Source organism: Nylanderia fulva, unplaced genomic scaffold (genome assembly GCF_048542155.1).
Source record: "Nylanderia fulva isolate GAGA-0341 unplaced genomic scaffold, ASM4854215v1 Scaffold17, whole genome shotgun sequence".
Taxonomy (NCBI): Eukaryota; Metazoa; Arthropoda; class Insecta; order Hymenoptera; family Formicidae; genus Nylanderia; species Nylanderia fulva.
Window position 1 is genome coordinate 4,550,683 of NW_028189945.1, and position 22,282 is coordinate 4,572,964.

Below are 22,282 nucleotides of genomic sequence, written 5' to 3' on the forward strand. Positions count from 1 at the left end.
ATAAAATACCGACAATCTGTTTAAAATTTTTCACAATGTTTCTAACAATAATTTTACGATTTCTAACATTTACAAACATTAATTCTTCGATCAAAAAATTATTAACTATACTAAAAATTGTTTAATAATAGCACATGTTGTAAAAAAAGTATATTTCAAAATTTTTGATAAAAAGATTACTCGTCAAACACTGAATGGAGCAGAATATAAAGACGTCTATAGATTCAATAAAATTCTCATTAATTCAATTACGTACATTTCTTAGCTTAATCTTATTTAAATATCGTCACAACTCGCGACTCTTATCGTAAGAAAATTTGACGTCGAGATCAAAATATGTGAATGGATATTCCCTGTTCCTTTAATCGGGAAAATCAAAATTTATTCGCAAATACATAGTATACAGCATTCGCGCCAATTTCTTGAAACGCTTCTATCCTTCTCTCTTATCCGCCGACTCGCATATTTTTACTTCTATTAAAAACCGATTTTGAAGGAGTAAAATGTATAATGTATAAAATGATCGCTATAACGCATATTTATGAACTCGATTCTAACAGCATAGAAATGTATACAGCTCAAAGATATTACATATTGCAAGCATATAAAATGTCATTTTTCATCCGCATGTATAATTGCACTCGTCCAATCTTTTTCTAAATCATATCATGTCTAAAATAAAAACGGAATTATATTTTTTTCAGAAATATGTTATAAAAAATCAGGAGGAGGGTACCTCATGATATTCACATGATTTTCACTTTAGCTAGCTGATGAAATTATTACTTAAAGGATTACGTTTTGTAATCTCGTTTTTTGTTCAACCTTCTAGGTACAATGAGCAAAATGATAATACATATCAATACATAACATCTCTTCCGGTCGACAGCGAAGAGATATTGGTTGATATTATTCAATCGGCATGTGAAATTACTCTATCACTATATAAAGACTATATACAAATGTGAATTAATCGAAAGATAAATAGAACAACTTGTATTAAAGATAAACTTTACCTAATCGCTCTGTGATGTAAATAAATGAATTGTTGCTTTTCTCTATTATCGTATAGTATAACATGCTATGCGCAGTTCTTTCGAAATATTCTAAAAATGATGTAGCCTCTCTTAGATTAAATATATATTTTCGAAGAATGGAATAGCCTGTCATTTACGCTGTAAAATTTAATATAATAAACCTCATTCGGATAACAAATTTCTCACAATATTAGCAATCATAATAAGATCTAAAGATCTTTTCAGTGCAACAGGCAAAAAATTAACTTCAATCAATAAAATTGATATAAACTCCTAAATTGCTAATTGCGTTGAGAAATGTTTATTTTCATAATTGCTTTTCACGAAATTAAATTTGCATAAAAGTATATCATTTTCGTGAAATTAAATTTGCATAAAAATATATAATTTCCGTGAAATTAAATTTTACCAAACTATACGTAATTGTGCAACTGTTTAAAGGAGAAAATCCGAGAGAAAAAGTGCAAAATTGATTTTCCTATCCTAACAATATGTAAAGTATTGATATACAAAGAAATATTAATATTAAAATGTCTTTTTTTATACAGTTTTAAGATTCATCGAATAACATAATACAATTATTATATTTGACTCTGATAGTATCGTAATATATGAGACAGTATTGCTGTATAATTTCGTATTTGTCAAAAATAATTATATAAGTCTTTTATATAATTAATTTTGAGATAGATATAAGAATTTCGCAATAACAATTTTCAAAAACCATTATCTTTTATGTATTCTCACGTTTTATCCCTACAATCTCTCACGTAAAAATTTCGTTTTGAAATATAATTTCTTTATCCATATATCACAAAGATTAAAAACGATGACCAGTCAAATGTATTTACGACCAAATATAAATTCTAGAAAAAAACTAAAATAATTTAAAACATTTTCGCGTCGACTATGCAAAAAAAGACCTTAATTTAAAATTAATTAAATATTTTTAACTTTAACAATTAAGAAGCAGTCTCTCTCTGTGACACAATGATATTATCAACTAATTCAGCAAATTCAATTATTTCTCTGAATAGTGCGATTTGCATATATTTATTCTTGAATCACGACGAAATAAATATAAATAATTAATATTTAGTATTATAGTGTTCACTTTCGATTTCACAGTTTGATCAATTGATAATCTCATTGTGTAAAACAAAAATATATACATACACTATATATATTTATCGGCTAACTAAACTAACGTAACTCTCGCTGAAGAAATCTAAGTTCGGGAAATAGTGCCTCGGCAGATTTTTTCTCGCGGTCAGTCTACTTTTTTCGAGAATCATCTCGCATGGCTGCCTTTATCCTACATTTTATTCCATGTCTCCCTCTGTGTTTCTAGTCAATAATTTGACTAAGGCCTACGAATCTAGAGTGCTTGCTCATAAATATGATATGTGTAATCGAGTAAAATGTAATATGTATATGTATATGTATATATATACATATATGTATAGCCTACGTGTAATGATAAATTTGAATATTGTAGCAGGATTAATTATATGGAGTTGAGTATGTGCCGGCATCGGTGTTGTCTCAATGTATTATATTTTAATTCTAAGTTCCAATATGAAAAAAAGCTAATAAAAGCTGGTCGTCACATGGTCCCGACGATGAACATACTTAATTTTATGAGTATTTTAAATTGGAAATCTTGCAATCTTGGTATCCCAATATTATGTGTTAAATTAATCGTAATAGCGATACCGACACAACTCACACTCCACGATCAAGTTTACGAAGAATTGTAATTTACCCTAAGCAGAAACGAACGATCTTCGCGTTACAATTATATATCATCGGAAATAAACGAAATCATCCCTAAGATAATCATTGGAATGTGATAATGGCGTGTGTCGGCCAATTCTCTTTCGTTTCTACTTCTCTTCTTATTCAGATTGGACATCCGTAAACCTCGGCTTTGGATATTAATCTTTCTGTATATATAGATCAACAGTCTGATATGAAAAAATTCACTAACCGTGATGGGACGTAAACATTTATCTTATTAAGTCTGCCGACAGTAGCTCTTCTCTGATAAACTCCTCGAAGATTCGACAAAGTTGCATTTTTCGAGTTCCGTTTCGCGACAATTGCTCGTCAGATTTTTTTCTTCATTCTTATTGCCTAGGAATTAGATTATCTTTCAAGGAACTCTTTTTACATTCTTTCAGTTTGCCAGTGCCACTCATTGTCTCTTAGCGACGTTAAAACTTTAGTAAAGAGTTTTTCCAAGTAGATTACAGATATATCTCATATATATACGTCAAGACGTAGATGTAACTCTGCTTTTTGTAGAAAATAAGATTCTACGTTTTAATATATGTGTCACTAGAAAAAATCAGACGCACGCTCTTAATTGATCGTACTGTAAGCTTAAAGACGATTAACGTTGACTAGAGGCGATAATCTCTTGGATTTTCACGCTATAAAGCTGAATCTTCCCTATTCTTTTCCATTCGAAAGTCTTCATCTAGGAATTGAGGTTTTCATACGGCAGCGTTTACATAATAATGTGAATAATGCCTCTCTTCTCTTTCATTCTCATTTCTCGAATTAGCAATATTTTAGCATCTAGTTAATAAATCTATAATGCATGCTAATAAATTGATAAAAAGCGAAAGTATACTGAATATACAATTACTCGGTTATTTACCCTTGTTAGAGAAATGTTTTTCACATGTGTAAAGCGAATTTTTTTCATTTTTTTTTTTCGCAAGAACATATAAAATCTGATCTGTGTTGTATGTTATCATCGTAGTCCGTCTATATATGCAGTAAATATTCACGTAGAGTTCTACGTGATCACATCTGAGTGAATCTACTTTTCATAAATTATATCAGAGTATATCAAAAAGTTCCATGTCGTGCATCAATTATTATCGATCAAAAGTAAGAATAGCTATGTATTCTATAACCATTGCGTCTTTGGAATAATAATCGAGATATCAAACAGCACTGCCGATTTCTAATTATTATTTATCGGAATCTAATTGATGTATTTTAATATATATATATTTATATTATATTATATGGATGACTGTACATCCTCTATTAAAATTGACACGTTTCGTGGCATATGCCTTATTAAAATAGTTGCACATATGCGCGTATCCATTGCTCAATACTTGTAGAACAGTTTATCGTCAAAGATAAATATAGTAGAGTCATTACGTTAGTTTCAGAGTGATTATTTTACGCGTGGAAACGTCGTGTCAGCTGATCTTGAATTTCTCATCTTGTTCACGCCAAACATTATCATTCTCGTATAACATTATTTGTTCACATTCCATAAGCAATAGGATACTTTGATCCAACTCCAGATTATTTTGTCCTATGTCAAGCAAGCTAAAATCGTAATGTTCTGTGCGCTTCAAATATGCAAGTGTCTCCAAAGACAACAGTGCTTATCGTCATTATTACTTAGGATATTTCACTTTATACAAAGTCTTGACGTCTAAAAAATTTTCTTCTTTTGATCAACAAATTATTGACATGTCTTGAACATCGTTTTTCGTGAATAAATTCTAAGGATAAATAATAAAAGACAACATACGTGTCTCGTTCTCTTCTGTCTCTGATGTATTCGAGATAGTCTTTAAAGGTCCAATTCTTCAATTTGTAAACCGTCATATAAATTTGCTTCATATGCAACGATAAGTTTTCAGTTTGGATATGCATTGTTGACATTCTACTGATGGAATTATAAGAAAACAGTATGAGTGTGAGGCAATTTGAAAGTTGCAGCGCTAGCAATCAGTAACGCCAATGCTGTCAATAATGCAGGTGCAATTAATGACGTATCCACTAATGTCTGATATGTTGTAGTTCCTATCAGACCCGATATTCTTATAGCCGCTGCTATGAGTCCAAAACCAGTGCACCTAGAAAAAAAAAAAAGAAAAACACGTAAGATATATTTTCGAAAATGTGTGAATTAAAAGCTTATACTTTAAGACTTTAAAAAAAGCTTATCTTTTAAGACTTTATTTCCTTACCGTAAATGTGTGGGGAAGCTCTCGACTGTCACCAAAGTTAATGATGTCCATGCAACAGCGAACAGTGCTGTAAAGCCACCTTCAAAGCCCAGAACTGCTGAACTGTTTCTGTGAATTAATATCAGACATAACGCAGCAACGGAAGAGAAAAAAAGTGAAAGACCTAAAAAAATATGTTTGTTAGTTAAAGTTATGCTCAAAGTCTATTTATTTTATTACCTTCAATCAGACTATCAACTAACCAATTAATTTTGGCCGCTGAAGAACGGTAAGCGCCAAACCTGCAAGCGCAGCAGCTGGCACAAAAGCCAATTGAGCAACAAGGTGAGCATGCAACGCCTCTTCAATATAAATATTATAATCCAAATCAAGAGTCGGACATGGTCCGCTTAAACTTAATTCTGTGTTATTTTCCAATTTACATCTAGTGAAAACTTGTGCAGATAAATCTGTGTCAACAAATCTGTAATAAAATATGTATATGTCCTGTTATTGAGATAAAATAAAAAGAATTTTAATATTGCATAATGTTATTACTTACTTTGAATATATAATAATACTGTCTCTAAAATGAGTTTTGCTAGACTTAATGCTACTGAACTCTACAGATTGGAACGAACAATTATCAAAATCGACATGGCTAAATATCATTTTAGTGAATCTGCAAATATACATAAATTATATAATTAAAAGATACATATTATTTGTTATAGTAAGTTATATCAAAATAACATTTTTGTACCTGCAATTAAAAAATGTAGAATCTTTGTACTGACGATTTTCCCAAGAACCAGTAAACGTTGTATCATTAAATTCCAGTCTTTGAAAGTGTTCAGTATGAGCTTCATATTCCATTGCACGCAAAAGTTTCAGATATTCGGGACACCATATCATAAGACCGTAAATACTGAATATATAATGCATAAATACAATAAATTCATAACTAATAATTATTACCTAACTGCAAAGAAACTTACCTGAATGACGCCGCAGACCAGATAATTAAGAGAATTAAAGTCACATGTAAATAGGGTGCAGTGAATAATTCCAAGAAAGAATTCCAGAACTATGTAAAGAATAAATTAAATCTTATATTGAAGCTATCTATATGTAATTATATGATTTAGAAATCTTTTTCTCTGAGATATTTACCATTTCGATCGAATATATTATGTCCGCCAAAACGCTAGTATGATTACTCGGAGATGGTGGTGCCAAACCACGAGGTCTTTTAGTTGGAAGTTCCAATTCAGAAAGTTGATATTGAGTACCAGTCGCACTTTTTCGGGCGTTATTCTTTTTATATATCCTCTAAAACATGAAATTATATTGTAAGAGATACAAATATTATATAGAAAAAAATACATTTTATAACATTGTTTAGTTATATGTATATTACCTGATAAACCATCATCGCTTCCACATCTCGTCCGGCCTCAACAAGATATCTCGGACTTTCCGGTAGAAAGATAAGACCAAATGTGGAACACAATGCTGGCAAACAACATAATAACAGGAAACGATGCCAAGCGCTAAAGTGTTCCTTGTTTTCCAGAACGACCATCTCTCCCGTCGTGGGTACCACCGCCCAAGCTAAGAGTGCGGCATAAACACCTCCTAGTGCACATGCAGCCACGAGTATTCCGGTCCAACGACCTCTGCTTAATCGTGGGCAACATTCTGCGAGATATGCAAATGCCAGTGGTACAGCTCCTCCTACCCTGTAACAAGAGAGAATAATGTTAAATAATAATAATTATTACCAATTGAATAATTACTTTAAGTCTTAATTTAAGACAATATTAAATCATACAAAATGCCACAAAAAATTGCTTACCCAAGAGCTGAACAGAATCTAGCTGTCATAAAAGTGCCATAAGTGGGCATAAATGTCGCAACACCGCTGAATAGAGCGTGTACAGACATGGCTGATAGGAGAGACCTGCGTCTTCCCAATCTGTCTCCGAGGCCTCCCCAGAATAAACCACCCAGTGCAAGACCGATGAGAGTAATATTGCCTGAAAAATGACATTACTTAGCAACACAAATCATAAAAAATATGCCTAATAATATGTAATGTCAACTCACCAAGCCATCCTTTCTCATTATCCTCGATACATAGCTCAACCTCTGCACTTGGCAGTATATAAGGAACAACAAAAATTTCAACAGTATCCGCTGCAAGACTCAAGCCTGTACAAAAAGCGGCAAGTATTTGGAAATAACCAACACCAGCCTGCAACATTACAATAATATTTTATTTATATTTATTTAGATTTGAATATAAAAAAATAGATTATGTTGATGTAATAACGATATTTTTTAGACTATCTGACAGTTTTGTCAAACGTCAATAATTAAAAGGTATAGGAAAAGTGTGTACATATAAATTTTCAGAATTGTAACTTAATAAAAATATTTTTTTTAATAAAAAAATTGATGTGCATTATCATATAATCGATTATAACAACAATTATTTGAGACATCGTTTAATGTACAATTGCAGCTTCCTTTGAACTAAAAAATTGACGCAACTGCAGAGAAATATCAATGTAACCTCCAATGTGAAGAAAAGAATATTTACTGGGAAATCCTTCAAATAACCGGGTACCTCGCGCGGTACATATTTTGCCTTGACGATCGATTCGTCCAGGACTTCATCCATTTTCCTAGAATAAGAAAAAAAAAAGAATTCGAGTTCACGAGTGCAAGAATAATCATTCACTTTGAGCCAAACAATTCGGTCCCTGTCAAAACAAAAAAAGACGCCGTTTTACCTAGGTTATGTTTTTATTGTATCCCGCATATTTTTATATACATTGCACTCGATGCACTCGACCAATAAAACGCCGACTTTCGAATTCGAGATCAACGATCGATACGCATCTCGACAATCGATTAGTGATCGTGATCGATTAGGTTTGAAATGACTCACGCTCACGCACAAATAAGCAACATAAATTTCAGAACGTGAGTAATAATAATACAAAAAAATATACTACAATTGCAATGAGAGATTATTAGATAATTTGATCGATAATCTTATATGCTTCACGAGTTTAAAGACTAATTTATCATTGACGTTTGACACTCTATAATAAAAGTTTTCTTCTTGACAGGTTACAAATTGACAGGTTATAATTTGACAGGTTACAGTTTGACAGGTTATAATTTCGAGAAGAAAGCGAGAATCGGCGGAGTTGAGGACGCTTAACTCTTCGAAAAATGTCAAGTGTCCCTCTGAAAGAATAAAATCTCATGGCATCCGAAATCACCTGCTTAATGGCGTCCTCGTGAAACTGCGCCAGGAGGGTCGCATCCGCGGTGGAGTCGATGAGATCGTGTTCCGCGGAGTCGGCCGAGGCCGAGTTGACACCGGCCGTGGTGACGCTCGTCGGCTGCGTCGTCATCTCCTCGGTGTAGAGACCGGTCCTAGTGTTCAAGCCGCGTTCGGCCGCGTTCACTTTCGTCGCTTTCACGCTGCCGCCTGAGGGTGCGAGGCCGCCCCCGCTGCCAACGAGCCACTGGCTTTCCTCCTCCGATGAGGGCATCACTGCCAGAAACCATCTGGCGAAGCGGAATAATAAGATAATGAATACGCAATAGGCGAATATATATCTCGTTGAATTATATCCTGCTTCTGACGCGCATCCTCCCCTGCCAGAGAGAATATCTCGTTCGGTAATTACCTTTTGATATCCATATAACAATAATTGGAATTGTAACACGCATATTGTTATTGTAGCACGCGAGTCGGAATATTTTTGTAATTATAAAAACAGAGAAATTGCTATAAATGTCTTTAATTGTAGATAGGTCGCTTCTGGATTTATGTCGCCTGTACATTATAACGCAGATAAGATAAAACGAATTCGAGCCGAGAGATAAAAGAGCGGGAATCGGTTGCAACAATATTGACATTTGAGGGATACGCAAAGCCGCGGTGGAAGCCGAATAGGAAGGCGAAGAAGAATTGAGAGGCAGGATTTTTACAAGAATGAACTAAAGTAACTATGTTTCATGTACAAGATATGCGTCGTCATGTGCGATCTATTTTACGATTTTGTTCGCCTTCGCGCTTTTTGCTTCGACGCTATATCGATATAATATTAAACGGTAGATTGCTCCGCGCGACAGCGGAGCGTAAAGAATTGCGCGATCTTCGAAAAAAATATCTTCTAATTTTATTATATTGTAAAATTGCAGCCTCTCCTTTACATCGCGGATCAAGGATCGTTAATAAAACTCGTCGTAAATTATTGAAACAATCCCTCTTTCGCGTTCTATGACACAGAAAGACGTGGAAAGTTGACCGTGGACTAGGAACACAAGTGTGTTAACAATACAGTGGTGTATTGTGCTTTGCAATTATGAAGTTTATCATGCGGTACACGTGGAAATAAGGCATGCGTCACGTCTATAAGTGCGGTTCACTGACCACGTTTCTCGGATGTGTGTACGATATTCGTCACGGTGTGACAAGTGAAATTAATGTTCGACCTTTATCGCAAACGCCTTAAATCTAGCCGGCTATATATAACAATAAATATGCAATATCTCCGCTTATATATACCAATAATAAGAACGCGAGAGAACGTTATTGAACTCTCGTATGTTGCGTTTATGTTTATCGCGATCAATGTGTGTATATACTTGCATGGAGTTAATGTGCAAGATAAATCTTACGTTATATCGTTTGATCTTAAAGTTATATATATATATATATATATATATATATATATATATCTTTGGCTAACATAATTTTAATATTTTTCTCTTTTTTTATAGGCGATATTTATACACGAAACGCCGTAAATTTTGGCCCTATCCTTCGATTCGTGCGCAGCTTACAAGAGGATATACCGGTCTGGTGTGTGCTTACCGTTGACCTTACACTCAAAGTAACCGGAGCCGCTTTCGCGTGCACTTATATTTCGCAGCGGTAATTCAACGTTTATGAGCCCACATTGAAGCACGCGGAGGTCGCGCGTTTTACCAAGGCTGATTAATTCCCGGAATTAATACAAGACCTGCTATAGGGTAACGCGCGTATTACGCATAGCTTCTCTTTCTCGTGTTCATACATACTAATTCATCGATTTGCATTAATCATAATAACGCAATTTTCCGTGCAACACATATAGTATTATACATATACATATGTACAGAAAACGCGATGGAAAATGTTGCGATTATTTGTAAAAGATTTGCAAAAGAGTTGTAAAAAAGAAGATATAAAAAACTAGTAAATTTTCATGAGAAATAAAACAGTAGAGAGTCCTCAACACGACACATATCGCAAAATATGCAAAATTTCAAAAAATATCGTATATCATAGAAATTTTTTATCTCGGGGTTAAAATTTTCCACTTTTATTAACATTTTGTCGTGTTGTTGTTTACAGTCGTCTCCGTCAACTTTATCTCATCGTGAAAATGTGCAATTTTACGTCAACGGTACACCTGGCTGCTGAAAAAAAGCAGGAAGAAGTGCTACTACGTCATTGGTTACAAAAAAGAACGAGGCGTTAAAATTATACATTCCCTCGGTTTTGGGGCGACGATGGAACATTCATTAATCTTCTCAAAGACGGACAGGTGCGAATAGATGCGAGAAAAACATTTCCGTGATTTTCGTGTGTCATCATATATGTTTCATAGGACCATATAGTTGTTCCAACTTCTTGATAAATTTTATCCGACAGGTGTATCTTCGTCTTTTTTTAGCATTTATCTGAAAATATGCTATCTGTCGAGTAAAATTGACCAAGGAGTTGAAAAAATCAGCTCGGTTAAATTTTTCAAACATTCAGCGTCAAGTATTTTGTTGTCGCGGACGCGATATACCGCATATGTACGCGATTTATCGATCCTAAACCGATTACACACGGCTCCATAGTCCCTATATATGTATATACATACATACATACATATATATATATATATATATATATATATATATATATATATATATATATATATATACATTTTCCGTACACCAAAGTATATACATGGACATGGAGCTACGAGTGTGTAAATACCGTGTGTATATGTACACGTGCACCACGTGTCAACCACGTATCCGCTAATGTCGCCGACAATCACGGCCGCGTCGCGTTTTCGCAGTTCTCTATTTTCTCGTCGTCGGTTATTTTTGAAACACGACCGAACACCTACATAATAAGAGCGTCCGTCGACGGCGAACATTAACGTTTTGTTTCGTACTTGCCTCATTATACGGACACGAGAGCTTCTTGTAAGAAAAGTATACATTCGGAGATGAAATTGAAAAACACTCGCGAAACATATATATAGATACTTCGGAGTCAATTTTCCTTTAGAAAAAAATTCTAATTAAAAAATTTTGTATCCAATTTATCTCGGAGCGAGTCTAGAGAGATCACGTTTTAAACTTACACTTATACTTGCCAAGAACATTTAACGTTGCAAATTAGTCGCGACAAATGACGGATGACATTCCGCGACGTTTACGCTAAGGAAATATTGACTCCGAATATCTCGTGCCAGAACTTTATCCTAGATGCTCAATCACAACAGTTACATATATGAATACATATATATATATATATATATATATATATATATATATATGTGTGTGTGTGTGTGTGTGTGTGTGTGCAAAGATGCCTGCCTTGAAGGTAAATAATTTTTCGAAAATGTTATGCTAAAAAAACCATGTATCAATTTACATTCGCGACGAAATGGAATTTATCTCAATGTCAAGCGAAGCGAAAAAAATTACTCGACGATTAATTATTGTTTGAACTTGCGTATCTACCGACACACAGTCATCTCCGTATAATTGCATACTCATTATCGCTGTATTCGGTTGTCAACACGTTACACATATGCGTCGCACGTGGGACCAACGCGATATCCATAGATAAGTGCGAATAGGAGCCAAACGACGAAGCGTACAGGGAGAGAGAGAAAGAGAAAACTGCGACATGCGATTTATAGAGATTATTCTCGGACACGCACGAGTATGATTATCGAATGCAAAACCTGTCGCCAAAACAATATCTGTTTGTTTATGCATCTGCGTCAATTAATAATAATAATTCAGTCTCGTAAAACTATAATTAACACGTAACCAAGGAATAGAAGCGGATTAGATAGAAAGAAAATTTGTCCTTGCTCTCATAATTATGTAGCTTTTGTCAACAATTTTGATTATTAATATGTCAAGTTTTCATGAAATGAATACAATTTTTAATAATATTATAAAATATGTGTTAAAAAAATTATTATTTTAATGTAATGTTTTCTTTCTACTAATCATGTTCTTATCGCGAGGCTGATTTATCTTTTTGCTCGTTATTTCAATATTGAATTCGAGAAAATGTAGAAGGATGCAAAAAGCATAATTGAGAGGAACAGACGCGTTCATAAGATCGCACGAGAATTGATATCATTATAGCCGCTTATCACATCGGCGTCCTTATCACGCCACGCGTAAATCACCCACCTGGTTGATAGGGAGTCGCCGTGAAATACCGCACCTTTCCAATGATAATGCCGTTTCTCTGTTTGCAGATTTCTCGCATCGGGATGAAGAAAATCGTCGTTGGATATGTCGATTAATTTTCGCGGATCGATGAAGAGCGTTGTCAACTCTAAGCACTTGGAGCACTTTGACTTGAAGATGATACTACTCTTCAGAGACTGCTGTTTTATTCAGCAGCCGTGTGTGACGTCTACTTCTTCGTCAACAGCTGCAGTCGATCACTCGTCACAAAGTCACCCTCGCGTCCTTACATGCGACATATACGTCAGCGACAGAGTGCGAATATGATCGAACGCGCGAATAAATTTACGTAACAATATCGTATACGACGATTCCGTACGTATAGACCGGGTATAGACAGATGTAAAATGATGATCCGTCGATCACTGATGACTAGTCACTTTCATGTCGTAGACGTGGATTAATAACGTCAAAATTTATAATTTAAATATTTACATAACGAGTAATATATAGATATACAGATAGGAGAGTAGATATATTAATGAACATTATGATATCCCACGTCATTATCTCTCTTAATTCTAAAGTTGATATCTTTGGTATCTTTCAGTAAAATTCTTCCATCTCTCTTTCTTGGTCGTTGCGACGCCAAGACCTACCTCAACCGCAACCCACAATCACCGCGCGATCTCGCGTTAAACCTTTCGCGAAGCGAATCACCCAGCACTCAGAAATACGTAGATTCTCTCGTTATTAACAAAGGTGCGATAATAAACTTTTTTTCGCGAATAACAAAATGCTTCTTCGTCGAAATAAAATGCGGCGCAGTCCAGGACCAACACCGCGTAGAGTCCGCGTCCTTTTGCGCGCCGTGTCCTTTTGTCGAGAATCGATTCTCTCTCGGCGTAGCAGGAGGTGATTTCGCCGCGAAACGCGGTGATCGGTCGCGACGCCTCTTTCCGAATGAGATCGCTTGATTTCTGCCGTCCGATTTATCTCGCGCGATTCCTATATCGCGTTCGCGCGCCGCGAGCAAGGCGGGGACACCGGAACTCTGTCCCGGCAGGAGCGGCCCGTGAAAAGCGATTGTGACATTTTCACGGTATGGAGGGAAACAACACTGCCGTCGACACGCCGCCTGCGCCGTGTATCGATTCGCGTCGCGATGCCCCAACATGTAGCGCCTTCACCCCGATCAGGGGTCTCCCCTGCGAATCATTAGCCCGATAATTATTAGCGGAACGGCTTCTAAACTCTAAGAGACTGATTCCGGCCAAAGAAATAGAGTATACTGAAAAAAAAAAAATATATATATATACCCAGATAGCCACAGTAATTATTATGACATCATTTTGATGTCAAAATGCATCACTTGCCATCAAAATGATGTCATAATAATTACTGTGGCTATCTGGGTAAATAATTAAAAATCTGATCATAGGTCAAGATGCATATTTAAAAATTTTACATTTAATAATAATAATAATAATAATAATAATAATAAAGTATAGTATTCTGAATTATTTTTTTGACAAAAATTATATTTTATGAATATTATATTGTATATTTAAATTATGTCTACATCTGAGTATACTGTCTGTATGTACAGACCTGTATATATGCAAATATCTAAAGAATTCTATGATTGAATAATCTCTATAATTTTCTCTTGTTATATAGACATTACGTTTTATTATATATATTGTATATATGTATAGAAGCTTATAAGATCATATCTTTTTTAACTCGATAAAATATTCATAACAAACTCGACACATTTTCGAAAGATATCTTTGTTATTGAAACATTTAAAGAATCATCAAGAAAAAAGTTAGGAAATTATCTGAAGGATCGTTTACTCACCATTAATTGTTCCATAAAATATAAGTACATTATATATGTCGGCAACATATATCAAAGTAATCTATGTTAACGATTACAATTTCTATTCATATTATATATTAATCATTATAAAATTTCACGTTTGGAAGGGATTATTTTATTTTTGTTAATCGTCGTCAGAGTCGTCTTCGCTTGCTGCAGTTATTTTTTCTTTCTCCTCCATTTTAGTTCGTACAATGAGTTCTTTTGCAGGATTAAAAGTGCCATTAGTTTGGGTATTACAAACATAGCATCGTGTACTTTTTCTATAATGTTCCAAAGCACATTTTTCACAAAAATAATGCTTGCATCTAAATTAAAATAAATAGATTAACCCTTTTTATATATTAAAATATTAATATAGCAATGGTATTGAATAAAAATTTAATTAACACATACTTTGTAACAACTGGATCTGTAAAACTGTTTCTACAAATAAAGCATTTAAATGGTAAGTTATCCTCATCGCTGTCAATCTCATATTTTTTATCGTCTTCATCTCCACTATTACTTTCTCCAGTAGCAGCAACTCTTTCCAATTGCCATCCCAATTTATAATCTGATCGATCGTGAAGAAACTTACAGCTATCTAAAAGAAAATTTAAGGGAAATGTTTACTATAACATCTGTTTAAAAATACAACTAAAATAAAACTATATTTGTTTAATATTGAACTAAAATATAATCGTATATACCTCCAAAACCACAGAAACCAGTTTCTTTGTAATCTTTGCATATATCAGGTTGATAATCCCATCTCACGGTTGCTCTGAGATTAGATGGTGCTCTAATTGGTCCTTTACGTACCATCCCACTAGATGCATTTCCAGCTGCAGTATCTTTCTTTTTATAATATTGTGCATAATTATTCAAACCCCTATAAATCTTATCATCCTCTTTTCCTTCTAATTCCTAATAATCAAAATAGTGATAATATTAATGACGCTATCTTTTTAGATTAAGTCAATTTTAAATTTAATTAATACATCTAATGAATAATTCGTTCAAAATACCTCATTTATTTTTTGAGCTTTTTCAAATAATGCCTGAGCATCTCTGTCTTTTTCAGTTTCTGTCTGAAGAATAGCTGTTGCTCCTTGGTCACTCGGACCAGCTGGCAAAGCAGTTCTATTACTTTTATACGTGACAGTTACATCATCTTCGTCACTATCATCGTTATATTCGGTTTTTTCTTCCTGCTTCTTTACATTTGTCTAGAGAAATAAATTATGTATCAGACATATACAAATATTATAAAATTATTAATATATATTATAAATTATTATTATAATACAAATGTGTATTATAAATTATCATTATAATATAAATATATTATAAATTTATATAACATTCAATTATAATGGTAAAAAAACACAAATTGTAACGATACAATAAGTAGGTAGAAAATTATAGATTACAGTGCGAAATACTTACGCTTTGTATCATAGGATTGTGATCGCGTTGCTTCTTCTCCTTTTTAACCACCGTGGTCTCATCCTCGCTGCTGTCTACGTATAAAAAATAACACACAAATGTTTTATCCACAATATGTTTATTCAGACATAACCTAAAATACGCTCGTTTAACCAAACTTATCCGATATGCGTATCTATAATTAGTCGTGAAATCGATATTTATTACAACGACTCACCATCAGCGTTATCCGCTTCCTTTCGCCTTCTCGCCGCGTTGTTACGAATTTTACGTTTTTTAAACAGAAAGGTGCAGTTCTTCTTCTCTGGCGATTGCACCGCATCATCCATGTTTGGTTCGTAAATATTATTTCCTTTCTCAGCGTGTCCGGCCGGATTAATTTTTTCCGCTACACCCGTACACAGCGTTATTTTCTGCATTAAAATACGGTGACATCGCGACGTGCTGTGATTGACCGAAAACAATTTAGTTCTCCAAAATTCGTGTAAATTCGCGCAAAAAATACGTTCCTGCGGAGTCGTTGATCTTCGTTCGCGAGAAATTGGGTTATATATCCTCTGACGCTCATCCCATGTTATATTTATAAATATAAATATCGTTTCTCTCCTAAGTCTTAAAGGTAAAGTACAATTAATCGTAATAATTTTATTTATATATTGATAATAATTGTACTATATCTACAATGATGAATTGACTGATGTTGGAGAGATTATTGATTATTTAAAAAAATGTAAAATTTATATTGCATAAAAAATGTATTTTATAGCTTTATTGATTTATGTAAAATACCTGGAGATGGATATTTTTAAAACTTTGCGATAAACTTACAGGTCTTCCATTTCTTTTGAGCAGCTTTTCAATTTGAGAAGAACCATGAGTAAGAAGAAAAATATGGCAATTGACTTTCAAGACAATATGATATTGCTTACACGTAAATACTTGAAGCGTAGAATAATGTGTCCTGAGACCAAGTTTAGACATCATGTTAAGGAGCGATTACACGTGTTGGATTTAGTGAAACGTACTGTTGAAATGGGTGAAAGCAATTCTGCTTTGTTAATTGGACCTAGAGGCAGTGGAAAAACAACGGTAGATAGTTTTCTTTTAGAATTATATGTAAAAAATATGTATGACAACATATACATATATATAATGTATAACAATTTATCATTTTAGCTTGTCAATAGCGTTTTAAAGGAATTGTCAGCTTTAAAAAACTTTAAAGATAATGCATTAATAGTGAACCTTCATGGATTGGTTCATATAGATGATCGTTTAGCACTAAAAGATCTAACTCGTCAGATGCAATTGGAAAATGTAGTTGGTGATAAGGTTTTTGGGACATTTGCAGAAAATCTAAGTTTCCTCTTAGATTGCCTGAAATCTGGTGATAAGAAACGTTCAAAACCAATCATCTTTGTACTTGACGAATTTGATCTGTTCTGTGGACATCACAATCAGACATTATTGTATAATCTATTTGACGTTGCTCAATCTGCACAGGTAAATATTTAAATGTATTAAAATATCATTTTAAAAAATTTTGTACAAATTTTATATGAATGAAAAATTTGTAAAATTTTGCAGGTGCCAATATGTGTATTAGGAATTACTTGTAGACTAGATGTTGTAGAATTACTGGAGAAGAGAGTCAAGTCGAGATTTTCACATCGTCAAATATTCTTGTTTCCGGGCGATACATCATCTTCAGAACAGCCTATGTCCGCATTTGACGATCGTTTGGAACTCTTTCAAAATCTTCTCAGTTTACCTGATGATGAGAATGTCAATAAAGTTGAGCAACAATATGACGATTGTACGATAGATCCACAATTTGGTTCCATGTGGAATGATTACATTAAGAGTTTAACTAGCAATGTTACAATGGTGAATTTACTTAAGAGAATGTATCATATCGATGTAAGTGAGAGAAGCTTCAGAAATTTTCTCGCAGTCGCAGTCTCAACATTATCCGAGAAGCATCAGAAATTGGAAGTGAATGATTTTGTAGAAGCTAGTAAAATCTTTTCAGAGGACGATAAATTGTTGATGCTTGAGGGATTATCCATTTTGGAAATGTGTTTAGTACGTTTCTTACAATTATTTTCAGTGAAATTAATTTATTTATAATAGAAGAAGTACTTTAATTGAGATATTATTGTAGATTATAGCAATGAAACACGAGACGGACATTTATGACGGCGAGCCATTGAATTTCGAAGCGGTCTACAATCGCTATATTAAGTTTGCAAATCAGAATTCCTCTATACAGTCTGTTCAGAAACCAGTTATTATGAAAGCTTTCGAGCATATCAAGGTAAGCTTTTCATATTAAAGTAATTTTTTTTTCTCGAATACTTGAGACTGAAAAGAAAGTGGATAAACGTACATATATTTTCTAGAACTTAGAAATTTTGGTACCAGTTGGAAACACGAATACAAAATTCGAAAAGGAATATCAATATTATAAATTTACATTAACATCACAACAAGTTATGGATGCTGTGAAAAATTATTCAGGACTCCCTACAGAAGTTTCTCAGTGGGCGTTAAGCAGTATATAATAATGATATAGTTGCATCATATACAGTCAACCTATTGTGTTTCATAAAATAACACATATAACAAGTAATTGGTAAGTCTCCTTTAGCAAAGTCTTTGTAGAACAAGTTATATAGATATAAGATATTAGAATATTTTTTATCGCACTTAAATAGAAAGGATAATACACATATACACCATATCACTATCACACATATATTACACATACATGTAGTATAAAAAACAATAGTTAATTTTTTAGAAACATTTTTTTTATGTATTAAACTTAAATATTGAACTACTTTTAAATAATAATTGCTATAAAAATGAAATATTATACGAAAAAATTTTGAAAAATACGCGGAATTTTATTTATACATCATGTAAATCTGAAAAAGGTGTGATATTCTAGTCTAACATTTCCAGAATACTTACAAATCCTTCTATTCATACATATGTATTCAGTATTAAAGTTTTAAAAATCAATTTAATATTACTTGGAATAGAAGATCGAGAAGAATATTACATGATATACAAGCATAAATTGTAAATATCCTTATGCGTCAGCACAATATCTGAAAAGGAAAAAGGAATGATATTTTGTAAATATATATTGAATGTGGTCTTCAGGGATAATTCCTGCCAATATAAACGAAATAAAGTAATCTGGTGTAATTGTCTTCGATATATGAAATTACGAAGGCACAAATATTTATGGAAATATTTTATTTCCTATAATAATGAGCATTAATATAGGTATCGAGAATAATATGTGAGCATTATAGATATTGTAGATAGTATCTTAATGGATGATTAGTTAAAGTTATTCAACTGAAAAAAACATCCGTGCCATAGACTACATGAAATTCAGTTTGCCTGTGATTTTTTTGTTTATCATATTCATTATCTCTGTATCGTGTGTTGCGTGTGTGTGTTTATGTATAATAATTTATTTGCGTATGAATGTGTAAGAACTTAAAAATATTTATTAAGGAATATGTGTCTTCCGCACATATTTTTCGGATTATTGGAGATGAATGCGACGAAATTATAAAGTACATACGTGTATATGTTTTTACATTTGTAATAAATTTACATCCGATAAGTATCGATACATACATTTTGTGTTGTACGAGTTCTTTCCTTTTATCTTTTAATCCACCCAAGCAAAGTGCGGCTTTGGCTCCGTAGATATTGCGGAGTCTGCAATTGTTCTGATTTGAGAGCTGGTTATCAATTTTTTTGGTTGCGGCTGTTGTTTTTCAGACTTTATATTCTTCTCCAATTTTTTGCTCTTATGCTGAATGAGATACGAATCATGACCTGCATCAAAGAAATGAGTAATGTACTCGTAATAAATACTATATTATTATAGCATTTTGCTATAGAGATTTAAGATAATTTTGCCTTACCAGGATTTATGCCTACTGGAGGTACACTTTTTAATTGCTGCTCCATAGTAAATGGTCGAAGTGCCGACATGGCACGACTCACACCTATCTGTACAAACATATCTCGCGTAAGTTAGATACTTGTATAATAAAAAATTAAAAGATTAAAATATAGACAACAGAAAGTATCAATAAAATTTGTACCTTTGAATGACGTATTCTATGTTCTACAAGATCTGCTCCAAGAACTTCTTCATAAACCGACATTCTAATCGGTATTATTTTGTCTATTAGCTGTAAAAAAAAAGTGTCTTTCACATCTAGTTCTTTTCAAAGAATGAAATTATATATGATATACCCAAAGCAGTATGATAGAGGTGCTAAAACTCCAAGCTGATAAACAAAGCGCAGCTAAACTTTGTATTCCTAATAGATACCAGCCGCCTCCTATAAAAATTTATTATATAAAATAATTTAATAAAATTTATATATAAATGGTAATTTAATAAATAATATAATAAATTGATATAAATAATATATGATAATTTGGAACAATATGTATGAAATATGTATAAAAGCATCATTGTATGCAAACCTTTGAACAAACCCTTCCTTCCACTTGTAGTATCCAGGGGATATGGATTATCAGCAAATAAGCCAATGGCGATAACTCCCCAGATACCAGTTACACCTATATATATTTTAAACAGATGCGATTGATTTATTTTGTGACAAGTATAAGAGTTATGAAATTATATTAAAAGTTCGATGAGATTAAACACACCGTGAGTGGCGGCAGCTCCAACAGGATCATCTATGTGCATTTTATCAAATACTGGCATTGCAATACACGTAATAAAAGCACCAATCATTCCAACTATTATCGCTTCCCAGGCTTTATACAAGAAACATCCACCTATCGTAAAGTTACAATGAAAAATTAAAATTAACTCATCTTTTCGAATATTTCTATATCAATCAAACATTTACCAGTAATCGCCACTAGTGCACCAAGGATACCATTTATCTGACTGAGGACATCGATTCCATTCGGATTAGTCAAGCTGAATCCTAAACCAATTAGACCACCACCCATACTGCCCATCATCGTAGAAACGGCTGCTCGAGCTGCATACTGCCATCGTTCGCCGGTTACCCCGTATGTACTGCCACTGTTGAACGCTAACCAGCCCCACCTACGTCAATTTGTAGTCACTTTATGTATTTTGCAATGCATTATACATGTTTCGATGTGTAATAATCTGATTGTTTTACCATAATACGAATAATCCCATAATCGCATTAACAGGACATCCGAGCGGCAGAGGATCGATGCCGTTGTCATATCTACCTACTCTGGGACCGAGCATGATAGCGCAAGCGAGTGCTGTATGAAGAAAAATAAATTGTATATTAATGATTTTATCACTTTACTGTTAATCAAATACTTGATTAAATACATGTTTGTGATTATACCTGAAATACCACCAACAAGATGTACTGGCCCTGAGCCAGCAATGTCGACAACTCCCATGTTATTCAGAAAGCCATGATCGCCCCATACCCATCCTGCTGGCACGCAGTATACGATAGTATTTAGAAAGGAGAAAAGACAGTATGCTTTAAAATTGCATCTAAAAATGTAAAATAAAATGTATATAAATATTTAAAAAATGCAAAATGTACATTGTACAATATAAACAGTTTTTGAAATTTATTTAATAAATACCGTTCAGCCATAGCACCACTAACAATAGTCGTGGAAGTAGTGGCAAAGCTTAATTGAAATAGAAATGCTGCGCAGATGGAACCCATGTATTCATCCTCGATAGGAGGATCTATGAATAGACCTCCCACGCCAATAAAAGGATTGTTAGGCTTATCTAAACCAAAACTGATTCCGAATCCGAAAATCCAATATGTTAGACCACCGAGGACTATATCGACTACATTCTTCATCATAATATTCACTTCATTTTTCAAAGAGACGCAACCAGATTCTAGCATTCCAAATCCTATGGATAGCATATAAAATTATTAATATTTGGATATAATAAAAAATGCGACAAAAATAATTATAAAAAACAATTTATAAGTTTTATAATAAATAAAAGTTTTTTTTCGAAAACTTATTTTTGCTAAATACCTGTTTGCATTGTAAAAATCATAAAAGAACTCGTGACAATCCAGTTGCTGTCTTCTTGAGTAAGATTATATAATTGGCTAACATATCTATCAACAGTAATGTTTGTATCATTTTTTTCATAACTTGCCATTTCTACGATAAATTGTTCAAACTGTTTCTTCGTTGTTAGGAAGTGGACTACTGATTTCGCTTCGTTCTTCAGGTATACTTTGAGCGTAAAGTGTGGACTTCGCGGGACAAACAAATTAAAAATTCAGAATGTTCGGACAAAACAAGATTTGGTATTGATATATTGATCATTTCTGTCAGCAACTGATCAAACAGGTTCAATAAAAGGAAATGGTATATTAGATTGAG

At 33.4% G+C, this 22,282-nt stretch overlaps 4 protein-coding genes and 1 long non-coding RNA gene across 10 annotated transcripts; 2 read left to right on the forward strand and 3 right to left on the reverse strand.

Moving 5' to 3' along the window:
- Positions 1-219: 219 nt before the first annotated feature.
- Positions 220-12,738, reverse strand: LOC114944292 (synaptic vesicle glycoprotein 2B). Of its 3 annotated transcripts, XR_014924412.1 has the most exons (13): positions 12,533-12,593; positions 8,320-8,611; positions 7,133-7,280; positions 6,882-7,062; positions 6,444-6,765; positions 6,197-6,355; positions 6,022-6,110; positions 5,787-5,951; positions 5,586-5,705; positions 5,287-5,507; positions 5,045-5,207; positions 4,603-4,930; positions 220-4,503 (listed from the first exon to the last, which is right to left on the reverse strand). XR_014924412.1 is itself a non-coding variant. In XM_085481228.1 (12 exons), the coding sequence occupies exons 2-12, from the start codon at positions 8,593-8,595 to the stop codon at positions 4,750-4,752; spliced, it is 2,025 nt and encodes a 674-aa protein (XP_085337354.1). In that variant the 5' UTR covers positions 8,596-8,611; positions 12,533-12,738; the 3' UTR covers positions 220-4,749. The 3 variants fall into 3 exon arrangements, 2 of the variants coding, with proteins under 2 accessions (XP_085337354.1, XP_085337353.1); XM_085481228.1 differs by having other exon boundaries at positions 220-4,930; positions 12,533-12,738; XM_085481227.1 differs by lacking the exon at positions 12,533-12,593 and having other exon boundaries at positions 220-4,930; positions 7,629-8,387.
- On the forward strand, positions 7,936-14,699 carry LOC114944293 (uncharacterized). Of its 2 annotated transcripts, none has more exons than XR_003822152.2 (6): positions 7,936-8,014; positions 8,164-8,725; positions 8,857-9,685; positions 9,833-10,084; positions 10,449-10,641; positions 12,601-14,699. It is a non-coding gene; the product is annotated as an uncharacterized LOC114944293 (long non-coding RNA). The 2 variants fall into 2 exon arrangements; XR_003822151.2 differs by having other exon boundaries at positions 8,857-9,051.
- On the reverse strand, positions 12,663-16,407 carry mdlc (RING finger protein mdlc). Of its 2 annotated transcripts, XR_003822150.2 has the most exons (7): positions 16,065-16,407; positions 15,848-15,921; positions 15,427-15,627; positions 15,109-15,325; positions 14,813-15,002; positions 14,396-14,724; positions 12,663-13,823 (listed from the first exon to the last, which is right to left on the reverse strand). XR_003822150.2 is itself a non-coding variant. In XM_029320144.2 (6 exons), the coding sequence occupies exons 1-6, from the start codon at positions 16,264-16,266 to the stop codon at positions 14,541-14,543; spliced, it is 1,068 nt and encodes a 355-aa protein (XP_029175977.1). In that variant the 5' UTR covers positions 16,267-16,407; the 3' UTR covers positions 14,372-14,540. The 2 variants fall into 2 exon arrangements, 1 of the variants encoding a protein (XP_029175977.1); XM_029320144.2 differs by lacking the exon at positions 12,663-13,823 and having other exon boundaries at positions 14,372-14,724.
- Orc4 (origin recognition complex subunit 4) lies at positions 15,989-19,506 on the forward strand. Of its 2 annotated transcripts, none has more exons than XM_085481229.1 (6): positions 15,989-16,181; positions 16,678-16,936; positions 17,024-17,350; positions 17,435-17,932; positions 18,012-18,164; positions 18,250-19,506. In XM_085481229.1, the coding sequence occupies exons 2-6, from the start codon at positions 16,721-16,723 to the stop codon at positions 18,409-18,411; spliced, it is 1,356 nt and encodes a 451-aa protein (XP_085337355.1). In that variant the 5' UTR covers positions 15,989-16,181; positions 16,678-16,720; the 3' UTR covers positions 18,412-19,506. The 2 variants fall into 2 exon arrangements, with proteins under 2 accessions (XP_085337355.1, XP_029175976.1); XM_029320143.2 differs by having other exon boundaries at positions 15,990-16,466.
- Amt (Ammonium transporter) lies at positions 18,808-22,249 on the reverse strand. Its single transcript, XM_029320141.2, has 12 exons — positions 21,926-22,249; positions 21,509-21,794; positions 21,256-21,413; positions 21,055-21,166; positions 20,770-20,975; positions 20,564-20,695; positions 20,375-20,470; positions 20,138-20,226; positions 19,984-20,073; positions 19,801-19,888; positions 19,508-19,711; positions 18,808-18,963 (listed from the first exon to the last, which is right to left on the reverse strand). The coding sequence occupies exons 1-11, from the start codon at positions 22,053-22,055 to the stop codon at positions 19,542-19,544; spliced, it is 1,557 nt and encodes a 518-aa protein (XP_029175974.2). The 5' UTR covers positions 22,056-22,249; the 3' UTR covers positions 18,808-18,963; positions 19,508-19,541.
- Positions 22,250-22,282: the final 33 nt, after the last annotated feature.